This window comes from Cucurbita moschata, unplaced genomic scaffold, assembly GCF_002738365.1.
Source record: "Cucurbita moschata cultivar Rifu unplaced genomic scaffold, Cmos_1.0 Cmo_Scf00051, whole genome shotgun sequence".
NCBI classification, from domain to species: Eukaryota; Viridiplantae; Streptophyta; class Magnoliopsida; order Cucurbitales; family Cucurbitaceae; genus Cucurbita; species Cucurbita moschata.
Window position 1 is genome coordinate 1355337 of NW_019268567.1, and position 21887 is coordinate 1377223.

At 34.4% G+C, this 21887-nt stretch overlaps 4 protein-coding genes across 7 annotated transcripts; 3 read left to right on the forward strand and 1 right to left on the reverse strand.

Annotated features, from left to right (window-relative positions):
* The first annotated feature begins 1638 nt into the window (after positions 1–1638).
* LOC111435921 (protein indeterminate-domain 1-like) lies at positions 1639–3918 on the forward strand. The gene is made up of 4 exons (XM_023073531.1): positions 1639–2193; positions 2280–2676; positions 2781–3028; positions 3323–3918. The coding sequence occupies exons 1-4, from the start codon at positions 2082–2084 to the stop codon at positions 3766–3768; spliced, it is 1203 nt and encodes a 400-aa protein (XP_022929299.1). The 5' UTR covers positions 1639–2081; the 3' UTR covers positions 3769–3918.
* Positions 3919–4836: 918 nt separating this feature from the next.
* On the forward strand, positions 4837–8735 carry LOC111435919 (probable protein phosphatase 2C 80). Of its 3 annotated transcripts, XM_023073529.1 has the most exons (6): positions 4837–5032; positions 5370–5412; positions 5524–6170; positions 6660–6984; positions 7588–7737; positions 8139–8735. In XM_023073529.1, exons 3-6 carry the CDS (start codon positions 5581–5583, stop codon positions 8469–8471), a joined length of 1398 nt encoding a protein of 465 aa, XP_022929297.1. In that variant the 5' UTR covers positions 4837–5032; positions 5370–5412; positions 5524–5580; the 3' UTR covers positions 8472–8735. The 3 variants fall into 3 exon arrangements, with proteins under 3 accessions (XP_022929297.1, XP_022929295.1, XP_022929294.1); XM_023073527.1 differs by having other exon boundaries at positions 5370–6170; XM_023073526.1 differs by lacking the exon at positions 5370–5412 and having other exon boundaries at positions 5413–6170.
* A 5944-nt stretch (positions 8736–14679) lies between these two features.
* On the forward strand, positions 14680–16575 carry LOC111435916 (scarecrow-like protein 15). The gene has a single exon (XM_023073523.1). The coding sequence runs from the start codon at positions 14751–14753 to the stop codon at positions 16389–16391; it is 1641 nt and encodes a 546-aa protein (XP_022929291.1). The 5' UTR covers positions 14680–14750; the 3' UTR covers positions 16392–16575.
* A 2916-nt stretch (positions 16576–19491) lies between these two features.
* Positions 19492–21781, reverse strand: LOC111435918 (aldehyde dehydrogenase family 3 member F1). Of its 2 annotated transcripts, XM_023073525.1 has the most exons (10): positions 21518–21781; positions 21372–21440; positions 21186–21282; positions 20777–21108; positions 20589–20693; positions 20348–20520; positions 20171–20261; positions 19941–20090; positions 19619–19864; positions 19492–19568 (listed from the first exon to the last, which is right to left on the reverse strand). In XM_023073525.1, exons 1-9 carry the CDS (start codon positions 21695–21697, stop codon positions 19628–19630), a joined length of 1434 nt encoding a protein of 477 aa, XP_022929293.1. In that variant the 5' UTR covers positions 21698–21781; the 3' UTR covers positions 19492–19568; positions 19619–19627. The 2 variants fall into 2 exon arrangements, with proteins under 2 accessions (XP_022929293.1, XP_022929292.1); XM_023073524.1 differs by having other exon boundaries at positions 19492–19864.
* Between the last annotated feature and the right edge of the window lie 106 nt (positions 21782–21887).

Sequence of the window (21887 nt, forward strand, 5' to 3'; positions counted from 1 at the left end):
GTGTTCACGTTTCGTTTATAGTTTTTAGTGTATACAAAAGTTTTAAGATCTGATTACAGCGATGGTAAACTAGCAAAATTATATGGACACGTGCTTAATAATTCTCCACTGTGTACCTCTGACTGTACTTGATTTGTTCTATGACTTCAGGTCGAGCACAATAAAATTTTAAAATATACCATTTTAGAGTCTCGGTGTTTAACTAACACGCTTAGTGAATTATTTAATTTAAAATTTTAAAAATCCATAATTAAAATAAAATAGACATGCCTTTAAAAGTTTAAAATAACAGAAATATTAAACATTTTAATATATGAATGTAATTCAACGAATAATAATAATACATCAATTATTATTATTTTAAAAGTGAATAATTACAAAGTCACTTCAAATTGGGGCAGTAATCCCATGCAGCCGAGTGTACGGGAAATAGTAGAGAGGCGTGCATACAAAAGTAGGGTAGGCGAAAATCCCAAGTCAATACAAAAGCAGTTTGACTTTTAAAGATTAAAGAAAAGCAAAGCAGCCGGTCCAGAGTCCCAAACCGGTGAGCTGTCCGTTTGGACAATTCCAAAATCAAAATACGACACGGCACTAAACGACAACGACAACCAAGTACCGGCAACCGGCAACTTACGCGGTAATTCCTCAGACCTAACTCAGTGTCGTATAACCCTTGCTAACCTTTCGACATCACAATTTTAAATTCGGTTAAATTATCAGATAATTCCTAAATTTTATTATGCATTTATAGTTAAATAATTTCATTTTTAACTTCTTTTTTTTCCCCTTTTTTAGATTTACGTGTAGAATTTGATAATCTATTAAATAATTAAAAAAAAATTTAAAATCTATAATATAAAAATAGTTGAGGAATATTTCATTTAAAGTTAATTTATAACAATTTAATCCGTCAATCATAAATGATTTAATTTTCATATTTTATAGACATATTTATCTAACCGATATTGTCTTTTTTAGACTTCATCACTAATTATACCTTTTCAAGCTTCTGTTTAAAGTTTTTAAAACGCATCTGTCACAGTCATGCATGTCCAAGGTGTGTTGTCAATTGCTGCATGACAGATATTCTGATCTTGCTTGCCTAGGACATGTTGTCCACGGTTGCATGCCTGTTCCAACCCCTTTTTACATACTTTCATCCTTTACCATTTTATATTGGGTCAGTACAAGAGTGTATGATCGTTTACCAAAATCATGTTTACACCTGTTAAAATACCCCAAAATGTACTATAGGGGAATATGATTAGTTGTCAACTTCTCCCTACCTAGTTATATGTAGTAAGCTGTTGTTGCTGACTTTTGCTTACATTCCCATATAACACAAATTTCAATCTCTCAGATCTTGCTTTCAAAACTCTCTCGAAATCTCTCTGCCCCAGTTAATGAGAGGTTTCCACAGCAATGATTTGTTCTCCTTATGTGGGATCCCACGTTACACGGTCTTTTATTACATAATTAAATTATTATAAAAATAAACTTAATAGTTAAATAGTTAAAAGTTTGGGATAAAAAATGTGTTTTTTATCCTTATATAATTAAAAAAATTATCCTATGATTAGACAATTTAGCATTTAAATTATGTTTTTTTCGAAAATTTGGTCTCTCTCTTTGTCTTTTTTTACCCAAAAGTCAACACAAAGGACTTCAAATCAAGCTTTCTCCATATTCTCAGTACAAACTATATTTTATTTTATTTTTATTTTTCATTTTTATCGTCGTCTACCTCTGATCTTCTGGTTTTGCTCTGTATTATAAGTTATACGTTTATGGAGATAAGTTTTAGAGAACCCCAGATGGTATATTTCATTTACAACTTGCAAAGAACTTTTGATCATTTAGTTTGAGTTTACTCGCCGGAGACTGGTTTTCCGGCCGCCGTGGTATCAGTGGCTCCTTCGGCTTCCGCCGTCTCCCATTAGATTTGATCTTTTTTCCCCCTTTCATTTTAATGGGTTTTGAGTTTATGGGTATGAAATAAAGAAGGTTGACTGGTAGATGAGGCAGAAAAGATCGATAAAAACCTAGAAAAACAATCCCGCCGCCGGCGAATACTCGAGATGCCGACGGATTTAGAAACTTCCGGTGAAGCCAGTATCTCCTCCACTGGAAATCAGCCTCCGCCGCCCAAATCCGCCGTGAAAAAGAAGCGTAATTTACCAGGAATGCCAGGTGAAAACCGCTAATTTCGTCGTGAAATTTGGATTTTTTGTTTTTTGTTTTTTTTCCATTTAAATTTGAATGATTTTGTGAAACAGATCCGGAAGCAGAGGTAATTGCTCTGTCACCGGAAACCCTTTTGGCCACGAATCGATTTGTGTGTGAAATCTGCAACAAAGGGTTTCAAAGAGATCAGAATCTGCAACTACACCGGCGAGGTCATAATCTTCCATGGAAACTCCGGCAACGAACGAGCAAAGAGGTGAAAAAGAAAGTGTATGTCTGCCCAGAGCCGTCGTGCGTCCACCACCATCCGTCGAGAGCCCTCGGCGATCTCACCGGAATAAAGAAGCATTTCTGCCGGAAACACAGCGAGAAGAAGTGGAAGTGCGACCGGTGCTCCAAGAAATACGCAGTCAAGTCGGATTGGAAAGCCCATTCCAAAATTTGTGGCACCAGAGAGTACAGATGTGACTGTGAAACTGTGTTTTCAAGGTCAAATTTCAAAATTAATTTATGGGGTTTGTTTGTTTGGTCAATTCCTTTAATGGGTCTTTTGAATTTCGATTTCGATTTTCTTTTTTTTTGTACTTTTGTAGAAGAGATAGTTTCATCACTCACAGAGCTTTCTGTGATGCGTTGACGAAGGAGGCCGCCGTTACTCTGTCTCCGGCGACGGCGGAGATTCCTAATTTGGAGTCCGATCCCCAAGTTCAGCCACCGAGTTGTTCGTCTCCGCCGCCTACTGCTGCTTCTCTTTCCGCCACTACCGCCAGCGCCGCCGCCCCAGTCCCTCCTCCATCATCCACTGAAGCGATATCTTCAATCTCGTCCATTCAGAAAAAAGGTAAATACAATTATGTTTAAATCATGAATTTTAATTTTAATTTACTTACTATTGAAGTTTTTTCATTAAAATAAATAAAAAAATTAATTAGTATGATAATTAGTGGATAAAAAATGAATGTAAATATTTTTAAAAAATATTTTAACATGAAATGAAATAAATGGTAAAGATAATAATAAATAATTTCATAAAACACTTTTTAAAATAATATTTTCATAATTGAAAAGGATTTTTTTTTTGGAAATAAATTCAGTGACCCTTTTGGTTTAAAACTCCATTTTTAATCCATTTCAGCCTCGCCGGGAAATCCTCCGCCGCCGCTAGTAGAGGCACCAGGCAAAACGACCGTACCTAGCAACTCCAGCAGCAGCAACGCGACAGTATTGGCTAGCTTGTTTGCTTCATCCGCCGCATCACTGAGCTTACAGCCACCGCAGCAGCCCGGATTTTGCGACTTATTACGAGCCATGGCGCGACCCGATCGGGAGGCCGAAATAACACCGCCGTTGGTTTTTGAACCACTTTCTCTATGTCTGTCGAACCACAGCGAATGGTCGCTTTTCGGAGCCGGAATCCAAGAAAGTCGCCCATACGTGCCGCCAACGCCACCGGCCATGTCCGCCACTGGACTCCTGCAGAAGGCCGCTCAAATGGGTGCTGCTGCAGCGGCCAGCACATCAGTGTTTCGTGGATTTAGTTTGTCGTCTTCCTCTTCTTCTGCACAACAGGGGAGTTTATAATTAGTGGAAGAAAAGGCAACCCTCCGCCGCGCCGGTGGCAGTGGTGGGCAAAATGCGGCGTCAGATTGTAAAACAACTATGAAATCAGATCTGTTAGAAAATTGAATTTCATCTGTTCTTCCTTTCAAGTTAAGCTCTCATAACCTACCATTTCAAGTTTTTAACAAGTTTATATATTTTCAAATTTATATAATTTTTTCTAGTTTAACGTTTGAAGGTTCAAATCCACTGTAAATCTTTGTTGGATGATGAAAGTCCCACATAAGCTAATTTAGGTAACGATAATGTGTTTATAATCAAGGAATACTCTCTCCATTGACGCCTTTTGAGAAGCCCAAACCAAAAGCTACGAAAGTTTATACTCAAAGTGGACAGTATCATACCATTGTGGAGAGTCGTGTTCATCTAACATGGTATCAAAGTCATGCCCTAAACTTAGTCGTGCCAATAGATATTATATGATCATAATCAATGAACACCAAAAGAAAAGGAGGAGTCGAACCTTCAAAAAGTCTACATCTGCTAATTTAGGGAATGATCATATTATGATTCATAATCAATGAAAGTCTACGTCGGGATCATGATTTTATATTTGGTAAATGCGACTTCAAAAGAAAAGGAGTCGAGTCTTGATGTCCACATCGGCTAATTTAGGGAATGATCGTCACAGGGGCTAGTTTAGAAAATGTCCATGAATTTATAATCTATGAATACTCTCTTCATCCAAAGTGGACAATATCATACAATTACGAGAGTTCGTGTTCGTCTAACAATCTTTACTATAATAATATATAGTAAATTATAAATCATCATCATAACTATCACCAGCTAAATAAATATGCACTCGTTGTCATCTGTCATTAAAAAAAAAAAACTTTGCAAAATTATTATCTATTATTATTATTAAATATCTCAAGTTGGCCTTAAAAAAATAATTTAGGAGCGGAGTATTAATTTAAATTTAAAATCATCAATTGCATTTATTTATTTATTTCTTTATTTTATTTCATTTTTCGAAATTATATGTGAACCCTACACATAAAACCGGTGGAGGTTTTGAATTGGCGCTCGTCATCCATTTCGAGTTCCTAGGGTTTATTCTCGTTCAATTACGTGCAGAATTTTCTTCTCAGGCGACGGATTTTCCTTATTAGGCGCTAATTTTGCTAACCTTCAGTTGATGCATTGTCCTACATCTTCGCCCCGCACTTCATATTAACTTCAACCATTAACTCGCTGTCTCATCGATTGTTTACGTAAACCGGTACATTTTTTCTTTAGATCATTGTTTTCCCTCCTATTTTCATGGTGTAAACTTGTGCACTTTCTCGAAATTGTGTGCTATGGTCGAGAGATACGCAGGAGATAGGCACAGTTGAAATCTCTGATTGTTTTTCTGTTTAATGTTATAAACCCTATTCAAGCGAATTGATGAATTTGTGGCGTTAATCGTTAGAGAAGAACATAATATACTGCACCAGGGATTATTTCTTGTTGTTGTTTTATGGCGATGCTGATACTGATTAGCATTGGATTAATTTTTCAGTCAGCCTACAAATATTAACCATATTGCGTAGCTCACTTCATCTCACTTGTTGCAGGTATGCTTTTGGTATGACTAATTGATTCTATTTTCCAAATCAGGTTTGTTTCAGCTGCCTTCTGTGGACGAATCTCAGATTGAGAGTTTGTTAGTTTGGTTGGTTGTAGATGAATTCGGAGTGATGAAACTTTACAATCTGTATGGTATTATAGGTTCTACGTTGATTGAGAGAGTTTCTGAATCAAAGGAATTTTCTAAAAAGGACTAAGATGCCAACAGGATCTGTTTTGAGGCTTAATACTATTATATACTCTGGTGTTCAGAAAGCCACAGCTGCTGGACATCAAAGTGGTCTGTGCTATATAAACAATTTGCTGCTTGGACGAGGGGAATTATTGACCAAGGATTACGGGTTGTCTCATTCCTTGCCATATTCCACATTCGCAATATCAAACACCTTTAGTTTTTCACCAAGATTCCAGTCCAAAAGAAAATCCATGGCTGCTTATTGTGCTAAATCTGTTTTTGGAGATGTCTCTGTTGAAAATTTAATCACAAACCGTGGAAATGCTTTAGAGCTTGCAACACCTGTGGGAGTGTTCAACCATAGAAATCATAGGAATTTTCAGAATGCTCGTATGAGTTTGAGAAGGAAACAAGCATCCAATAATTGTCGAATCGCTCGGAGCAGTTCAATTGATGTAATGCATGTGAAAGGCACCTGCTTTCTGCAAGTTGGGTTAACCAATCTTCATGCCTTATCTTATGCATGCTATGTTGCTGGGACTGCTAATTCTCCAGCTTTTGACAGCAATTCTAGTGATGAACCGTTCACAAATTCAACCATTTTGTCAAGCAAGTATGTCTTCTATTTTTGTTCTTAGTTTGATTAATGTATATTATAAGACCTTTTAGTTGTATATTGGTATATCTTCTTTCAATCTAGTAGTCATAGTTAGTAATGTTGAAATCCTTTGGACTATCTTGGTAATATCATTTTCTGATGCATCATTGGACTTAGTCATGGTTCTATACCCTGATAATTACAGGCATGGTTCTATACCCTGATAATTACTGTCTTATGCTGAAGAGCGTTAATCCTAATGAGCCATGGTTGAATTGCCTACTTGAGAGTGTTTGTTGAGCCCATGTTCATGTATCCTCTCTGTACTACGTCACTATCTACTATTGGTATTGGTGTTGAGTTTTCTTCTTTCTTCTTTTGTTTTTCCACTTTCAATCTCTTTATCATTCTTTCTCCTGTGTTCTGTATAGTAAACCTTTACTTATGAAGCCATTTGATCTTCCACACTATTGTACCTTGACACGATTTTGTTTTGATCTCTAGAGGTTTATTAGGTGAGAGAACTTTGAAGCTGCTTTCAGGATCATGCTATCTTCCCCATCCAGCGAAAGAAGAGACAGGAGGAGAGGATGCTCATTTTATTTGTGTGGATGAACATGTGGTTGGTGTTGCGGATGGTGTAGGTGGTTGGGCTGATGTTGGTATTGATGCTGGGGAGTTTGCTCGTGAACTTATGTCAAATTCGATAAGTGCAATACAGGAGCAGCCTGGAGACTCTGTTGACCCTGCCAAGGTGTTAGAGAAAGCTCACTCAGACACTACAGCTAAGGGTTCTTCAACAGCCTGCATCATTTCTCTTTCTGAAAAGGTAACCTTTACTGCGAGTTCCATAACTTCCAAGGTATTCGTGTCCCATGCTTCCTAATATTATGTGGTGAAGGAATTTATCATAAGATCGCTTACCAAGTTTGAAATTAATTTGCTTTACTTTTGGCCTATAAATTACTTAATGCTGTGAAATGAAATTGTGTATAAATGTCACTCCAGAAGTATGTCCTCATTCAACTTGAAGCATATAAATTGTGTGTGTCAATGACATGATTTATCCCATTTCTTCTAACTACAAATTTGTGTAAAATTAGGAAACCAAAAGTATGCTATCATCCAATTTGAAGGTATCTCCTTTGTTGTGCCTTGATGCTTAGGATTGGTCAAGTTAACTCTTCTTATTCTCTTGGACGATGGAATTATCATAGTATATTTTTAGTGAAATTTGTTTACACTTTAATTTTGTAGTTTCAGGAAGTACTCATCACCTATTTCATTTTTTTTCCTTTTTTTTATAAAAAAATTAGTGTTATACTTTAAATCGCAGATGGCCCCGAAACATGAACAGCTATACATGGTTTACATGCAATGAAGAACTATAATAGATGTGTTAATGAAAAGTTTTGTTTCAATATCTCTACAGGGACTCCATGCTATTAATCTGGGGGATAGTGGATTCATAGTTATAAGAGATGGAAGCACTATTTTCAGATCTCCCGCTCAGCAGTATGGCTTCAATTTTCCTTATCAGTTGGAGAGCGGCAATGGTGCTGATTTACCGAGCTCTGGAGAGGTCTGTTAAATTTTTTTTTGAGTTCTCTTTTTTTGCACTTTTATGTTGCTTAAAACGTCAATATCTTTAGGAGGGATGGAGGTTCTAGGTTACTTTAAACTGAGATTATCTTATACCTTGTCTTTAAAAAGTTAAAATAGTCCTCATCTTCCTGCGACCAGGTGAGGGGCAGAGTTAAGGAAATTCATTACGAATGTGAACAGGCCGTTAGATCCAACCGTTTATCTCATTTTGGACCTTATTACTAATTTTCGAACTCAAAATGGCATGAAATACTTGAGCAATAAAATTGTGATACTATAGACGTATGGACCACTATTTCCCCTTGGTTAAATGATGGTATACATAATCTCTGTTTATGTAATGCACTGAAGAATCTTTTCTTTGATCCTTCTGGTCAGGTTTTCATGATACCCGTCGCACCGGGGGATATTATAGTTGCTGGAACGGATGGATTATTTGACAACCTATACAGCAATGAGATTTCAGCTGTTGTAGTTAATGCAGTTAGAGCTGGATTGGAACCCGGAGTAACTGCACAAAACATAGCTGCTTTGGCACGCAAAAGGGCCCTGGATAGGAACCGGCAGACCCCGTTTTCTGCTGCTGCTCAAGAGGCTGGTTATCGCTACTATGGTGGTAAGCTGGATGATATCACTGTTGTTGTGTCGTATATAACAAGTTCCACAGATACTCCTGTTTCTACACTTGAGCCTGATTCAAGTGTATTTTAGTGTCAATGGTGATTATGAGGATTGAAAATCTTTGGTCCCGCCGTTTCCAAACTCCGAACACTTCGTACTCCTGTGTTAGGAACAGCCTTTAGGCAAATGATAGATGTTACTCGAGATTTTCGAGTAACGTACACAGCAGAAGCAGTCCACTGATTTCTGCAATCTCTTCATGTTCTTGCTTCTAGTGAACAGACTCGATTAAGTCATTGTTTTTTGATGTGATAATAATATCCTGTCCTATCTATTATTCCTTTTAGTCTTCAAGGACAATGAGTTCTCACCATGGTATCCTTCACCTTTTTGCCCGGACGTTTGCGTCTTTATGAGCTTATGTTGGTCGGTCTTTTTGTCATCACAGCTTGATGTTATTCTTTTGAGAGTTATATTCATACTCATAGGTGAGTATCAGCGGACGATTTTAATGGTCACATAGGATCTCTCACCCTTCTATCCTTTTTAAGAGCAAAATCAAAAGGATTGAACTACCTACTCATTATTCAAAAGGAGACCGAGGTGAAAGAGAGTCCATTCATTAAATCAAAACCCTATAGGAAGTGGATCTACAAAAGTTGAGTCGAGTCGAGTAGAGACCCATCTTAGGAGGGTGTCAATTGGGGCTGTCAATTATACAAGTGGGTACCAAAAACCCTAAAAGATAAACAAATCAAATACCCACAATGTCTCATTCCAACTTGTCAAACAGGAAAAAGTAACCATATAGATATGCAGAAGGAATAATTTGAATTAATTAAATAAACAAAGTAAAAAAAAAAGAAAAAAAAAAAAAAAGAAATCGTTGACGAAAACGAGTATTATGCTAAGCTCGGTGTAAATAGATCCGCCGACCAATTTCAATATACCTATGGATTGACTTAACACGTAAATGACTTAATTCAATGATGATGCGTTAAAAAAACGTTAATTATGTTCTAAAACTTGAATTAAGTTAATTAAACAATGATGTGATTTACTTACTTGACAAACTGGAGCTAAGTTAACCTGATATTACATATAAATGATGGTGTTAAAGAATCACGAACCTTTACAACGGTATGATATAGTATACTTTTAAGTATAAAGTCTCGTGGATTTACTTTTGGTTTCTCAAAAAGTCTCGTACCAATAAAGATAATATTCCTTATAAATCCACTAATGTGGAACTCCACTCCTCCTCTTCCAACAACCTTCGGTGGGCAACTAGATAAGGCCAAATAACTCAGTACAAATATACTTTTTAAAAAACAATATATTAAATCACGTTTGTAATCCAAATCGCTTTATTTAGGTCACTTCATATTAAATTTAATTAATCTTTTTTTTTAAGATAAGATAACAAACTTCCATTAAAAATTTTGTTTTGTATTTTTTCTTTTTTTTTCTATTGGTTCGTCAAATAATCACATTACACTAAATCAACTAAAATTTTGTCCAATATACATAAAAATTGAGACAAAATATAATTTTGTCGCGTTATATTTATGTATTTATTAATAACTTTTTATAAAAAGAAAATATGTATTTGATTATTGTGTGGCTTAAATACTTTTTAATTTCAAAAGTTATCTCTACTGGTTTTCCCCATCAATCATGTCTCATGGAAATAAAGGTTTAATTTGAGTGGCCATTTGAAATGGTAAATTATATAATAAATAAATAAAAAGAAAGAATATTACACCAAATCAAATGTCTTTTTCAATAAATTTGATTAGTTTTTTTAAGAAGAAAAACTGAGCATATGACTTTTAAAAAATATAAAATAATTACAATAGTAAAGGAAGTAATTAAATAAATAAATAAATAAATAAATAAATATATATATATTAAAAATAATTAATCACCAATTGAATTACAATAGTAATTATTTTTTCTTTTCTTTTTTCCTCTCAATATTTGTTGATTTAAATATGTAATTAATTAATTAGAGTTAATTTTAGATGACTTTGGTGAAACACTTATTTTATTTTTTAAATACATATTATTTAATTGAAAGTAATGTACATCTTTTTTATATAGAAAATTTAAAATTTAAAATATATTATAAAAACAAATGAAAAAAAGTGCTTTTAATTAGTCTTAAAGCACTTTCCATCCTTCTCATCAAAAAGTTGTATCGAATTCATCTTTACACATTGATTGAAATGGGTGTAGTGATGCTAAGAGTTGTGCTGCTTTTCATTTTCCTTCCAAGTAATTTCTAATAGATATTGTCGGTTTTGACCTGTTATATATTGCTGAACTATAGTCCTATTCCGATCAAGCCACGTACTGTCTACTGACTGGTTCTGATATCATTATGTAACAGCTCAGCTCACTACTAGCACATATTGTCCTATTCCGATCATCCTCATAATGAATATTTAGTTTCCCCTCTAGCCGGTGTGGGATTTCACATTTCTACAGGTTGATTTTTACTCAACCAAGGAGAAAATAGTGTCGGCACGAATGCAATTTTGTCAAATTTGGCCATTGAAATGCTCACATAAACTAGAGGGTTTGACAAGAATTAACCGAGATCAGGAGTGTTCATATAATTCGAGAACTCGACCAGCCTGGACTATTCAACCCATGAATTATAATTTTTTCAGTTTGGGTTAGAGTTGAATATTTGAAAAACAAAAAATTCGAGTCTGTTCGCGAATTGACATCTTTTTTATCACGTTAACCAAACCAATCTGAAAATAGAGTTACAACTCAACTCAATCCTATCATACTATTATTATGAATATTAAGAATATTTGCAACCGATAATGGTAATGCGTCGTGACTTATAAATATTTAATATTTGAACTTTATGATATTTTGCTTATTAATATAATATGTTTTGTGGATAAGTAGGATTTTTAAATAATTAAAAAGAAGAACAACAATGATTTGAAAACTCAACTAAAAAACAGAGGTTGATTGGATAGTAAACTTTATTCGAGTTGCTCAAGTCACCGACCTAACCAACCCAACAAATTTTTTTACTAATTCAACCTAACCCGTGTACACCCTTAATCGACATCTCCAATATCATTTGTAAATATATATAAAAGAAATCACAATATTTTATGGATTTAAATCCCAAAACACATATTTACAAAATAATAATAATAAGAATAATAAATAAATAAAAATATTTTAATTAAAGTTGTGAAAGATTAACCCAATATTTAAAAAATGTATTTTTATAATTCTTTTTATCATAAAAACTCACTAAAAAAAACTATACTGAACACATTTTTTAATTAGTTGTTTTTTTTGGTTGAGGTGCTCAATAGAAAAAGTGATTTTATTTTAAAAAATTTATATAAGAAAAACCACGTTGGTTCTTTTCATATATTTTTAATTTATTAATATTGAACGTTGGTTATTTTTGTACGTAACTATTTTTTTATTGGGTGTGAAAAAGGTGGAGTAAGAAAGTTCAAACTTTTTATCTCGATCGATAACATATGTTTTAATTAAGACTTAATAAAAAAATATCTTATAGGTTTTGAAATAAATTAGAGCAAAAAAAAAAAAAAAACGATGAATGTGATGTCCATGCATGCACGTATTACATACATTAAGTCAGTTATGAGATTTCATGCATACTTATGACTGCCTGTCATGTTATCATAAAGGGAGATTATGACAATTACTCATTTAATACCACGATCACAAGGTGTTAAATGATATTTTTTAGTCTCTCCAATGCCTACAACATCCAGGGACCTCGTGGTTCGAATCTTCAAGAGCTTTCTAAACTCGTTAGTAATAACGGTTACAGAGACGAAGCACCTCAAGTCAGTTTTGACTAGTAAGTTTTATGCCGTATAAATCTTAGTTGAACATCAATAATTTTCCCGGAAGCATGGCCATAAAGATATTTTAGTGGATCCGCTTAACGTAGAAACTATTTGTATTTGACTTACATCCAATAAAATATCTTAGTTTTAGAATGTTTCTAACTTATAATTAGAGCCGATAATAAGACTAATTTTAGAGCTAATACTCACGGGAAGCAATAAAGTGAGAATTTTGTTACTTATAACGATGTATCTAAGAAAACGTTAGGTTGTGTGTTAATGTAACGTGATATAGTTATTATCTGCTAATGGACACTTAAAATGTCAAGCTTATCTTCAATAATTTTAGGAATTTATTCTCTCTCTTTACTAAAATAATCTTTACAAACTTTTACAGAACGCTATCTTAAAACTATGCTTATTTAGGGTTTTAGCCTCAAGTATTTTTTTTTTTAATTTCTTAGAAACAACTATTTCTAAAAATTAAGATAATTATATTGATTTTTTATTATTTTATTTTTTAAAATTTAAAATGTAAATTTTTTTAAAAACTTTTATTGTGTTTTGAATTCACGATAGAACTGAAATTCGTACATTTGAGTTACAATTTGTCCGTATTTAGGGGTGTTCATGGTACGATAATTCGACCAATATCCATACCGTAAATGTTAAGTTGAGTTACATTTTTTCGATTAGGTTGGATTGATTTTTTTGAAAAACTAAAAATTCGGTTTGGTTTGCAGGTCGACATATTGTGGGTCGAGGAGGATTACAACTCAATCCAACTCGACCTTTGACGCTTGTAATTGATGTTAGTGATGAATTGTGATGTGTAAATATTTAATATTTGAGCTTACAAGATTTTAATTATTAATGTAACATATCCTGTGGATAAGTAGAATTTTTTAAATAATTAAAAAAAAAACAACCCACAACCAAACCCGAACAAATAGAGTGCTAAATTAGATTGTGAACTTTATTCGAATTGTTCGGGTCACCAACATTTAGGTTGGTCTAAAAAAAATTCCAACCAAATCCAACCTAACTTTTACGTTTCCACCTACCTAAATTTCTTACGTATAAAATTATATTTATAAAAATATTAAAAGTTTAATTTTAGACCAAATTATCCATGATATTTAATTTTCATAGAGCATAAAAAAATCCAAAATCCAAAATAAAAAATATATTATAAACTCAATTATCAATGCCTTTTATGTTTTTTTTTTCCTTAAACTAAAAGTTTCTCTCTAACCTCTCTTGCTCGACTTCGAGGCTCAACACCGTACTCGACTTCGGTTCATACACGAACAAAAGAATAGGGGAACAACTTCGGCTAGCTTCGGCTCGGGCAAAGCCGAATAAGCCGAGAATAAAAGAAAAGCAAGATTAGGCTTGAAAGAGAAGGGTGTAAGAGATGAAAAAGATAGAGGGAGGCAGGTGTATGTGTAGTGTCGATCATGCCCCCTTCCTTACCATATTACTTTGTCCTTCTTCTATGTCAATCCCAACCTTCCTTTTCTCCTCTCGATTCTCTTTTAAATTCTTCAATAGCTTCATTCACATACTTTTAATTTTTAACAAATATCGATCTCGAACCGTTCTAAGTTTAGTTTATATCTTTTAAACTGTTATAACTGTACTTCTAAACTTAGAAGACGATACTTGTGAACAGTCACGAATGAAATTATAATAGTAAAAAGAATTATACGTTAAAAATTTGTAAGTATTTTTTAAATACGATAATAATTTTTCTATCCCAATATTTTTAATTTTTTTAAAAAGAAATTTAAATGTATTATTAAAAATTTTGAAAGGTAAAAATCATAGTTTATTTATTTATATTTTTTTGCTATAATTTAATTTTCTCAATGTTTTTTTTTTACCATGCTATCTGAATCTATCACTTTTTTATAATTTTAATTCCAACACATTACTAACATATGTTACAAACATCAAATATTCTTAATATTTACAGTAATCTTACTAGTAGAGTAAAGTTAGATTAGGTTATAACTCTATTTTTAGGTTAATTGAACTAATCAATTTTTGTATGTCATTAGGTTTAGGTTTCGTGTGAGAATATATATATATATATATACTATTTAATCAAGTAAATATGTTAAAATATTAAAAATTTAAATGAGTTTCGTGTTATATATATATATATATATATATATATACTATTTAGTTTAAAAAAAATTTAAATGTGTTATTAAAAATTTTAAAAGTTGGAAGATATTTATTTTAATTTTTGAAGTTTTAATCTAAAACTAAAAAAGAATTATTAAAAAAATTGTATTTTTAAGAGAAAGTAGAAAATATTTTTATTAATTTAAGGGATAAAAAAAAAGTAAATATTTTTGTGGGAATTAAAAATAATAAATTAATAATTTGTGGGATGAATCCGTGCAATTCGAAGATAAAAGGGCATTCACAAACTCACTCAGTCATCGGAAAAAAAAAAAAACAGAACAAATTCTTCTTCCTCTGTTCTTAGTTAATTAGAATGAGAGTTCCTGTTTCCAATCACCACTCATCCAAACCCTCCTCTGCTCCTGCCCCAAATCCTAAGCTCGACTCCTCCCCCTCCCCCACCGCCTTCCGCCCCCCCACCACCACAGCCACCGCCGCCACCCCCGGTTACGAACCCACCTCCGTCCTAGATCTCCGCCGCAGCCCCAGCCCCGTGGCGCCAGATAACCCCCTCTCCTCCGCTGACGATCGTCACAACAACAGCCATCCTCTGGACTGGGATGAACGCACTCTCCAGAACCTTGACTGGGAATCCATCATGGGCGATTTGGGCGTAAACGATGACTCCAATTCTGCTCTCAAGAACACCACCGCCGCCACTACCACCACCACCGATGACAATACCCACGATCATGTTCCTCAATTTTCCGAATTCCTTCACTCCCAGCCGTTCGATCAAACTGCCCACCTCCTCCCCTCTGATTTCTTCCTCACCGAACCATATTCCAATCACTCCGCCGCTATGCTCCACCACACCTTCGATTTCGCCCCCAATTCCAACGACCCATCTCTCCATTTCCTCGAAGATCTCGTCGACGCCGCCGATTGCTTCGATTCCAATGATTTCCATCTCGCTCACGTCATATTAGAACGGCTCAATCACCGCCTTCAATCTGCCTCCTCCGCCAAACCCCTTCACCGGGCCGCCTTCTTCTTCAAAGAAGCTCTTCAATCTCTCCTCTCCGCCGCCGCCAACCGCCATAACTCCTCCTCTTCCTGGCCCGACATCGTCCATACTATTAAGGCCCATAAGGCCTTCTCTGCAATTTCTCCGATTCCCCTGTTTTCCCACTTCACCACCAATCAAATCCTTCTCGAAGCTCTCAACGCTTCCTCTTTCATTCATATAATTGATTTCGACATCGGGTTTGGTGGGCAGTACGCCTCTTTTATGAAGGAGTTAGCTGATAAAGCAGAGTCCAGAAACGTCGTTCCGCCGGTGATTCGAATTACCGCCGTCGTGTTTGAGGAATTTGCGGTGGAGAGTCGGTTGACTAGAGAGAATCTCTGCCAGTTTGCTCAAGATTTGAAGCTCCGATTTCATATTGATCTTGTGCCGCTTCAGACTTTCAAGACGTTGTCGTTCAAATCGGTGAAATTCATGGAAGGGGAGAAGGTGGCGATTCTGTTAACTCCGACCATCTTCCGCCGTCTCGGGAGTTCTAATGGCATAGCCTCTTTTCTCGCCGACGTGCGATTAGTGTCTCCGTGCGTCGTCGTGTTCGTCGACTTCGAAGGGTGGTCGGATTCCGGCAAGGCGTCGTTCAAGAGGAATTTATTGGATAGTCTGGAGTTCTACGCCATGATGCTCGAGTCGCTGGACGCGGCAGGGGCCGACGGCGAGTGGGTGCGGCAGATTGAGACGTTTGTTCTTCGGCCGAAGATTTTGGCGGCGGTCGAAGGAGCAGGGAGAATTGCGGTGCCGCCGTGGAGGGAGGTGTTCCACTCGGTCGGGATGAGGCCGGTGGCGCTGAGTCAGTTTGCCGATTTTCAAGCGGAGTGCTTACTTGGCAAAGTACAGGTCCGAGGGTTCCAAGTTGGCAAACGGCATGCTGAGCTGGTGCTGTGCTGGCATGAGAGACCTCTGGTCGCCACGTCCGCGTGGAGGTGTTAACTGTTAAGAAGTTGAGCTCAAATCACGAGGAGTGAAATTACAATTCAAATTCAAGAACATAACTCAAAATTTTTTAAATTTTGAAATTATATAAATGGGGTGGGGACTAAATTGTAATTTATCTTCTTTTTATTTGGAATTTAATTTTCCCAATGTTATATTTACTTTTTTTTTTTAACTGTTGTAAAAAAAATGTTATCTGAATCTATCACTTTTTGGATACTTTTTTACCTTATGTTAAAATAATTTTTTAATTCCAAAAAATAAAAAATAAATTAAATATATATATATATATATATATAAATAAATAATTAATCACAAGTTGACTTAGTCATCTGTCCTATTTAAAAACTTATTTTCAAAGTAATGTAAAGTTTTATTTTATTTATTTATTTATTTATTTTATTTTTATAGAATTTTCAAAAATCTCTTTTTACTGCACAATCAAACGATTACTTTTAATCGATCGCAAACCACTTTCCATCTTTCTAAAAAGCAATACTTTATATAAAGCTAATTTTCAGACATCGATTGAAATGATTCCCACGTAGAAAATCAACAATCAAATAGAGGTGGTATGAATAGATTTCGATTAAATTTAGCTTGATCTGTCTATATACTAAAGAACTCGAGATAGATATAAAAATTAAATTATTATCTTACTATCTCTCGTAAATAAATAAAAAATAATAATAATAAATAAATAAAATTATATTATTTCAAAAGTTGTAATTTTACCCTAAAACTTTCATAAACGTTTCAAATTATCGCTGTACCCATCATTTAAAATTCTAATGAATCGATGTCAATCGAGAGTGATATCGTAATTTTTTAAGGAATAAAAATATAGAAGTTTTTGTAATTTATTCTTGAAAATATGAATACTATAACTTAGTTTGGAAAAAAAAAATTATTGATCCAAAGAATATTTATAAAGTGATCCCAAAATAATTATAATTTTGATAAGAACACCCAAATAATCTGAATAATTTTTTTTTTAACCATTTTAAGGAAATAATGAATATTATCAATAGTTCTTAAATTGATGTGGATGCAATGAATCCTCCTTCCTTTGCATTAAAGTTTTCATCTAGAAATATATATATATAATATATAGTTTTAAATGGTAAAACACAAAATTACAAGAAAAAAAAAATTATTATTCCTTTTGGGTTGTGTTTTTAGAAAATAAAAAAATTAATTTGAAATTTACGACTTTTCTTTTAGTTTATAGTGCAATTGTATAGATTGTTATAAACATTTAAAATAATTTAATTGAAATATTTAATATTTAAATTTTATGAAATTTTAGTATTAAAAAAAAATAAAAAAATAAAAGTAATCAGTCCACCATTCAATCCAACTCAATCCATATTTAGAAGATTTTGAAGCCATCATTTAAAAACACGACCCAAACCAATTCAGCTCACGAACATCTTTACCACTACTTAAATATTGACCCGACACATCGAATGAACAAATGAGTAATAATTTAGTCAATGAAAACCTACGAAAACAGACCAATTGGTTCAAATATCGTATCATCGATCAAAAGATTAGAGATTTAAATCTCCGATTTTTAATTTAAAAAAAAAAGATATTCGTCGGATAGAGAAGATACCGATGATGATGTTGATGATGATGTTGATGATGCCTAAAAAAATATTAAATGAAGTTACTAAAGTGATGTTGTTGGATCAATTATACAAATTTGGAATCTCAAACCTTTTATTTTTCTTTCCTTCCTTTGTGTTCTTTTGTGTCCTTCAAGCTTCTATCTCCCCCACCACGTCTCGAACCTTAGCCCTTAAGCACATGGACTTCAAACATTTTATATATTATATTTATATATTTTCTTTTTCCTTTTCTATTTATTCTTCTACACAAACTTTTTAATTATTTTTTTTTGTTCTATACAATGTAAAACGTGCACTTATTTTAAACCACAAAAAATAAAAAAAATAAAAAAAATAAAAAAATTTCTTTTCTTCTTTGAAAAATAATTATACTTTTTTGTGAAGTGATCACGGTGGGTCGGTGATAATATGCGTTTACTAATCGAGCTATACTTAAATTGATAAAGTACAAATTCAAAGGTTCCAAGTCGGTAAATGACATGTTGAGTTACTATTGTACTTACGTGAGAGGTCTCTTATTGTCAGGTCGTGGACGTGTAAATGGTAAAAAAGAATCATCGTATTGAATTTGATTATAATCGTATACATATTTAATGTGTTTTAAATTTTTTTTTATTAAATAAGTCCTTGATTGTTATCGGTTTCATTTTCTCTGAGTAGATATTATTTTTTATTGGGCCTAGCTATTAAGCCCAAAATTATTTTCCTATGGACGTTTTAAATAATTGTTCGGACAGTAAATTTTTTAATTCAACCCAACCTCAAAAAATTGGAGTTATTCGAATCATTTCTTGAGATTCATTTATAAGTAAACTTTGATATGCTCGTGAATTCTAGGGTATCCTTCAGCTTCGACTTTAGGTCCTACATCATATTATTGTGAGTATGGTCATTAAATTTATTGCGAGTAGGGCTCACTAACTCTACTTGAAGTAGCTCTCAGTGTTTTCCGAGCAGCCAACTTCTTTTTTATACTAGAATTTCTTTCAAAAAGAGAGAGCGAGAGGGAATAATAAGATCTAAAAAATTCTTAACGAACTAGTTTCATGACTTAAAATTGGTTGATCGAAAAGCTCGGGTAAAAAAAGGAGGAAAGAAGCTCTAGTGAATCATCCGATGATGGATGGATATCCAGACGACCTGTAATTTTATTTTTTAAATTTAAATAAGTTTAAGGATCAAAATAGAACAGCCAGATGACTACTAGCATTTATGAAACTCGAAATAATTTAATTAAATTTATCGAAATAAAAATATGATACAATTTAATAAAGAAATTTAAGCATGAAAAATTAAAATTGTATTTATGAAATCCCTATCAACCAACTGCCTATTTGTCCTCTTTCAATTCAATGTTGAGATAATTTTCATTAAAAAAAAAAAAAAAAAAAAAAGCTCATAAATGAAACTTTTAATTATTTCTTGCTATTAGTTTTTTTAATAATCAAAGCAAATTTAAATGAGATATAAAATCAACCGATATTTATTATTGTTCATGATATGATATCAAGTTTACGAGTAGATATCGATTACAGTACAGGTAATAGAGATTTAGAAGGCACTCAAAGAACTCTGATGTCCTTTGACGTGCTAAAATTTCTACTTTTTTAACCCTAAAAGGAGTAGTACGAGCCTGAAATAGTCGAATCGATAAGCCAATCTAATGAACTTGAGCTTGAAATCGTTCCATGGCGGATATCGTGGCTCGAGTTCTATGAAAAAGCTTCTCTGCAACACTGCTTTGTCATGGCTGAATGCATCAAAAGAATACTTGCCATGGTAACTTCCGAAACCGCTCTGACCGACACCGCCGAATGGTAGCGAATCGCACACAAACTGCAAGAGAAAATGCATCTCATTTCTTCAACTTGGTGCAAAACTTGCTTTGAGAGAGTATGTAAAACAACAGTACCTGAACCATGGTATCATTGAACGTGACACTTCCTGATGATGTTTCGGATATAATCCGTTTCTTTAGCGTTTCATCTTCTGTGAAGGCGTAGATAGCTAGAGGTTTCGGTCTTGCATTGATGAACTCGATGCTTTCTTCAATTTTGTCCAACTATTTCAAGAACACAGATGATCAGAAAAATTTATGGTTCTGTGAAATCATTGAAAGTTGCATACTACTGCTTCGCTTACCGTTATTATCGGTAGCACGGGACCGAAGATTTCTTCGGTCATGATATTAGCATCGATCGGAGGATTCAACAATATTGTCGGCTCAATGAAGCTACAAATCAATAACAAGTATTCAATAGAACAGTCAACAACCAAAAAAAAAAAAAAAAAAAATCCTCACTCGAGAACTTAGCTTACCGTTTTTGTTTGTCTATTAAACCACCATGGACAATACAACCAGCAACCTTAGGGTCATTAAGCATATTACTGATCCTTTCAACATGTTTCTCATTAACAATCCGAGCTATACTCGTCGAATTTCTCGAGTTTTCACCGTAAAACTTCTTCAACACCCGCTTTAACGACTCGATCTGAAAGAGAAAGATCACAAACATGAGCTAGAAAAACAGTAAGAGCTCGAGAGTGAACTTGTTCTTACCAATTCTGAAGCAAACTTATCCTCAACAAGCAAGTAATCGATCCCAATACACGCCTGACCCGAACACGGTCCCCATTTTCCTCCGACGATTCTCTTAGCAGCTACCTATGAATTCGAGACGAAAAACAACAACACCATGAACTTCAATACATTAAAGACATCATTTTTCAGCTACCAAATTAAACAACCTTCATATTGGAATGAACAGAGGAGTAATCAAAGATTGCAGGACACTTTCCCCCAAGCTCCAATGTTACAGGAGTTAGATGCTTTGCAGCTTCAGACATCACAATCTTAGCTACACTTGGACTACCAGTGAAGAAGATCTTATCCCACTTCTGCTGCAGAAGCTGTTCACTGATATCAGCTCCGCCCTCCACGACCTTGATGGCTTTATCGTCGAGGTAAAGAGGAAGCGTCGCAGCGAGAAGAGACGAGCACGCTGGAGCGTACTCCGACGGTTTTAGAACCGCCGTGTTGCCTGCTGATATCGCTCCGATTAACGGATCCAATGCCAAAGCTGCAAAGGCAAGTAGAAGCATTAGAAGAATAAATGATGGGTCGGTTTAATTTGAGGTAAAGAAGGAATATACTCACAAAGGGGGAAGTTCCATGATGAAATTATGAGGACTAGACCATATGGCTCAGGCAAAACTTCCCCTTTTGCTGGGAAGAACAGTAATGGCACGTATTTCTACCTCCCAATAAATCAACCATATAAGAACACGAACAAGAACACGAAGAACACGAAGAACGCGAACAAGAACAAGAAAAAAACCAAACCTTTTTAGGGGCGATCCATTTGTGTAAACAGGAGAGAGCATTGTTGGCAGATTTTAGAACGATTCCAACCTTAAAGAACAAGTAAAATTAGGCTCTGTTTCCATATAACGACATTGCCAAATTGGTGATTTGGATTGAAAATTCACCTCATCTCTATAAATTTCGACAGGATGCTTCCCAAGATCTTGGAAGAGAGCTTCAAAAATGGCGTTTTCTTTGTCTTGAATGAACTGAATTAGTGAAATCAGCTGTTTTTTCCTCCATTCTAAGCTCCTTGTTCTTCCATTTCTGAAGCTTTGCCTTAGCTCCTCCAAATGGGTATCCATTTTCAACTCAAGAACTTGCTTTGATCTGATCTTTGGGATGACTTTGGAGTCATGACATTGCTTTACCAAGTGGACAAAGCTTATGATGTTACGGAAATAGTTGGGGTTAGTAATTAATGTTCCATGCCCTTCATAAAAGCCACCTTCAACTACCAACCTCTTTTTTCGGGTTTGGATGGTTTTAAACGTG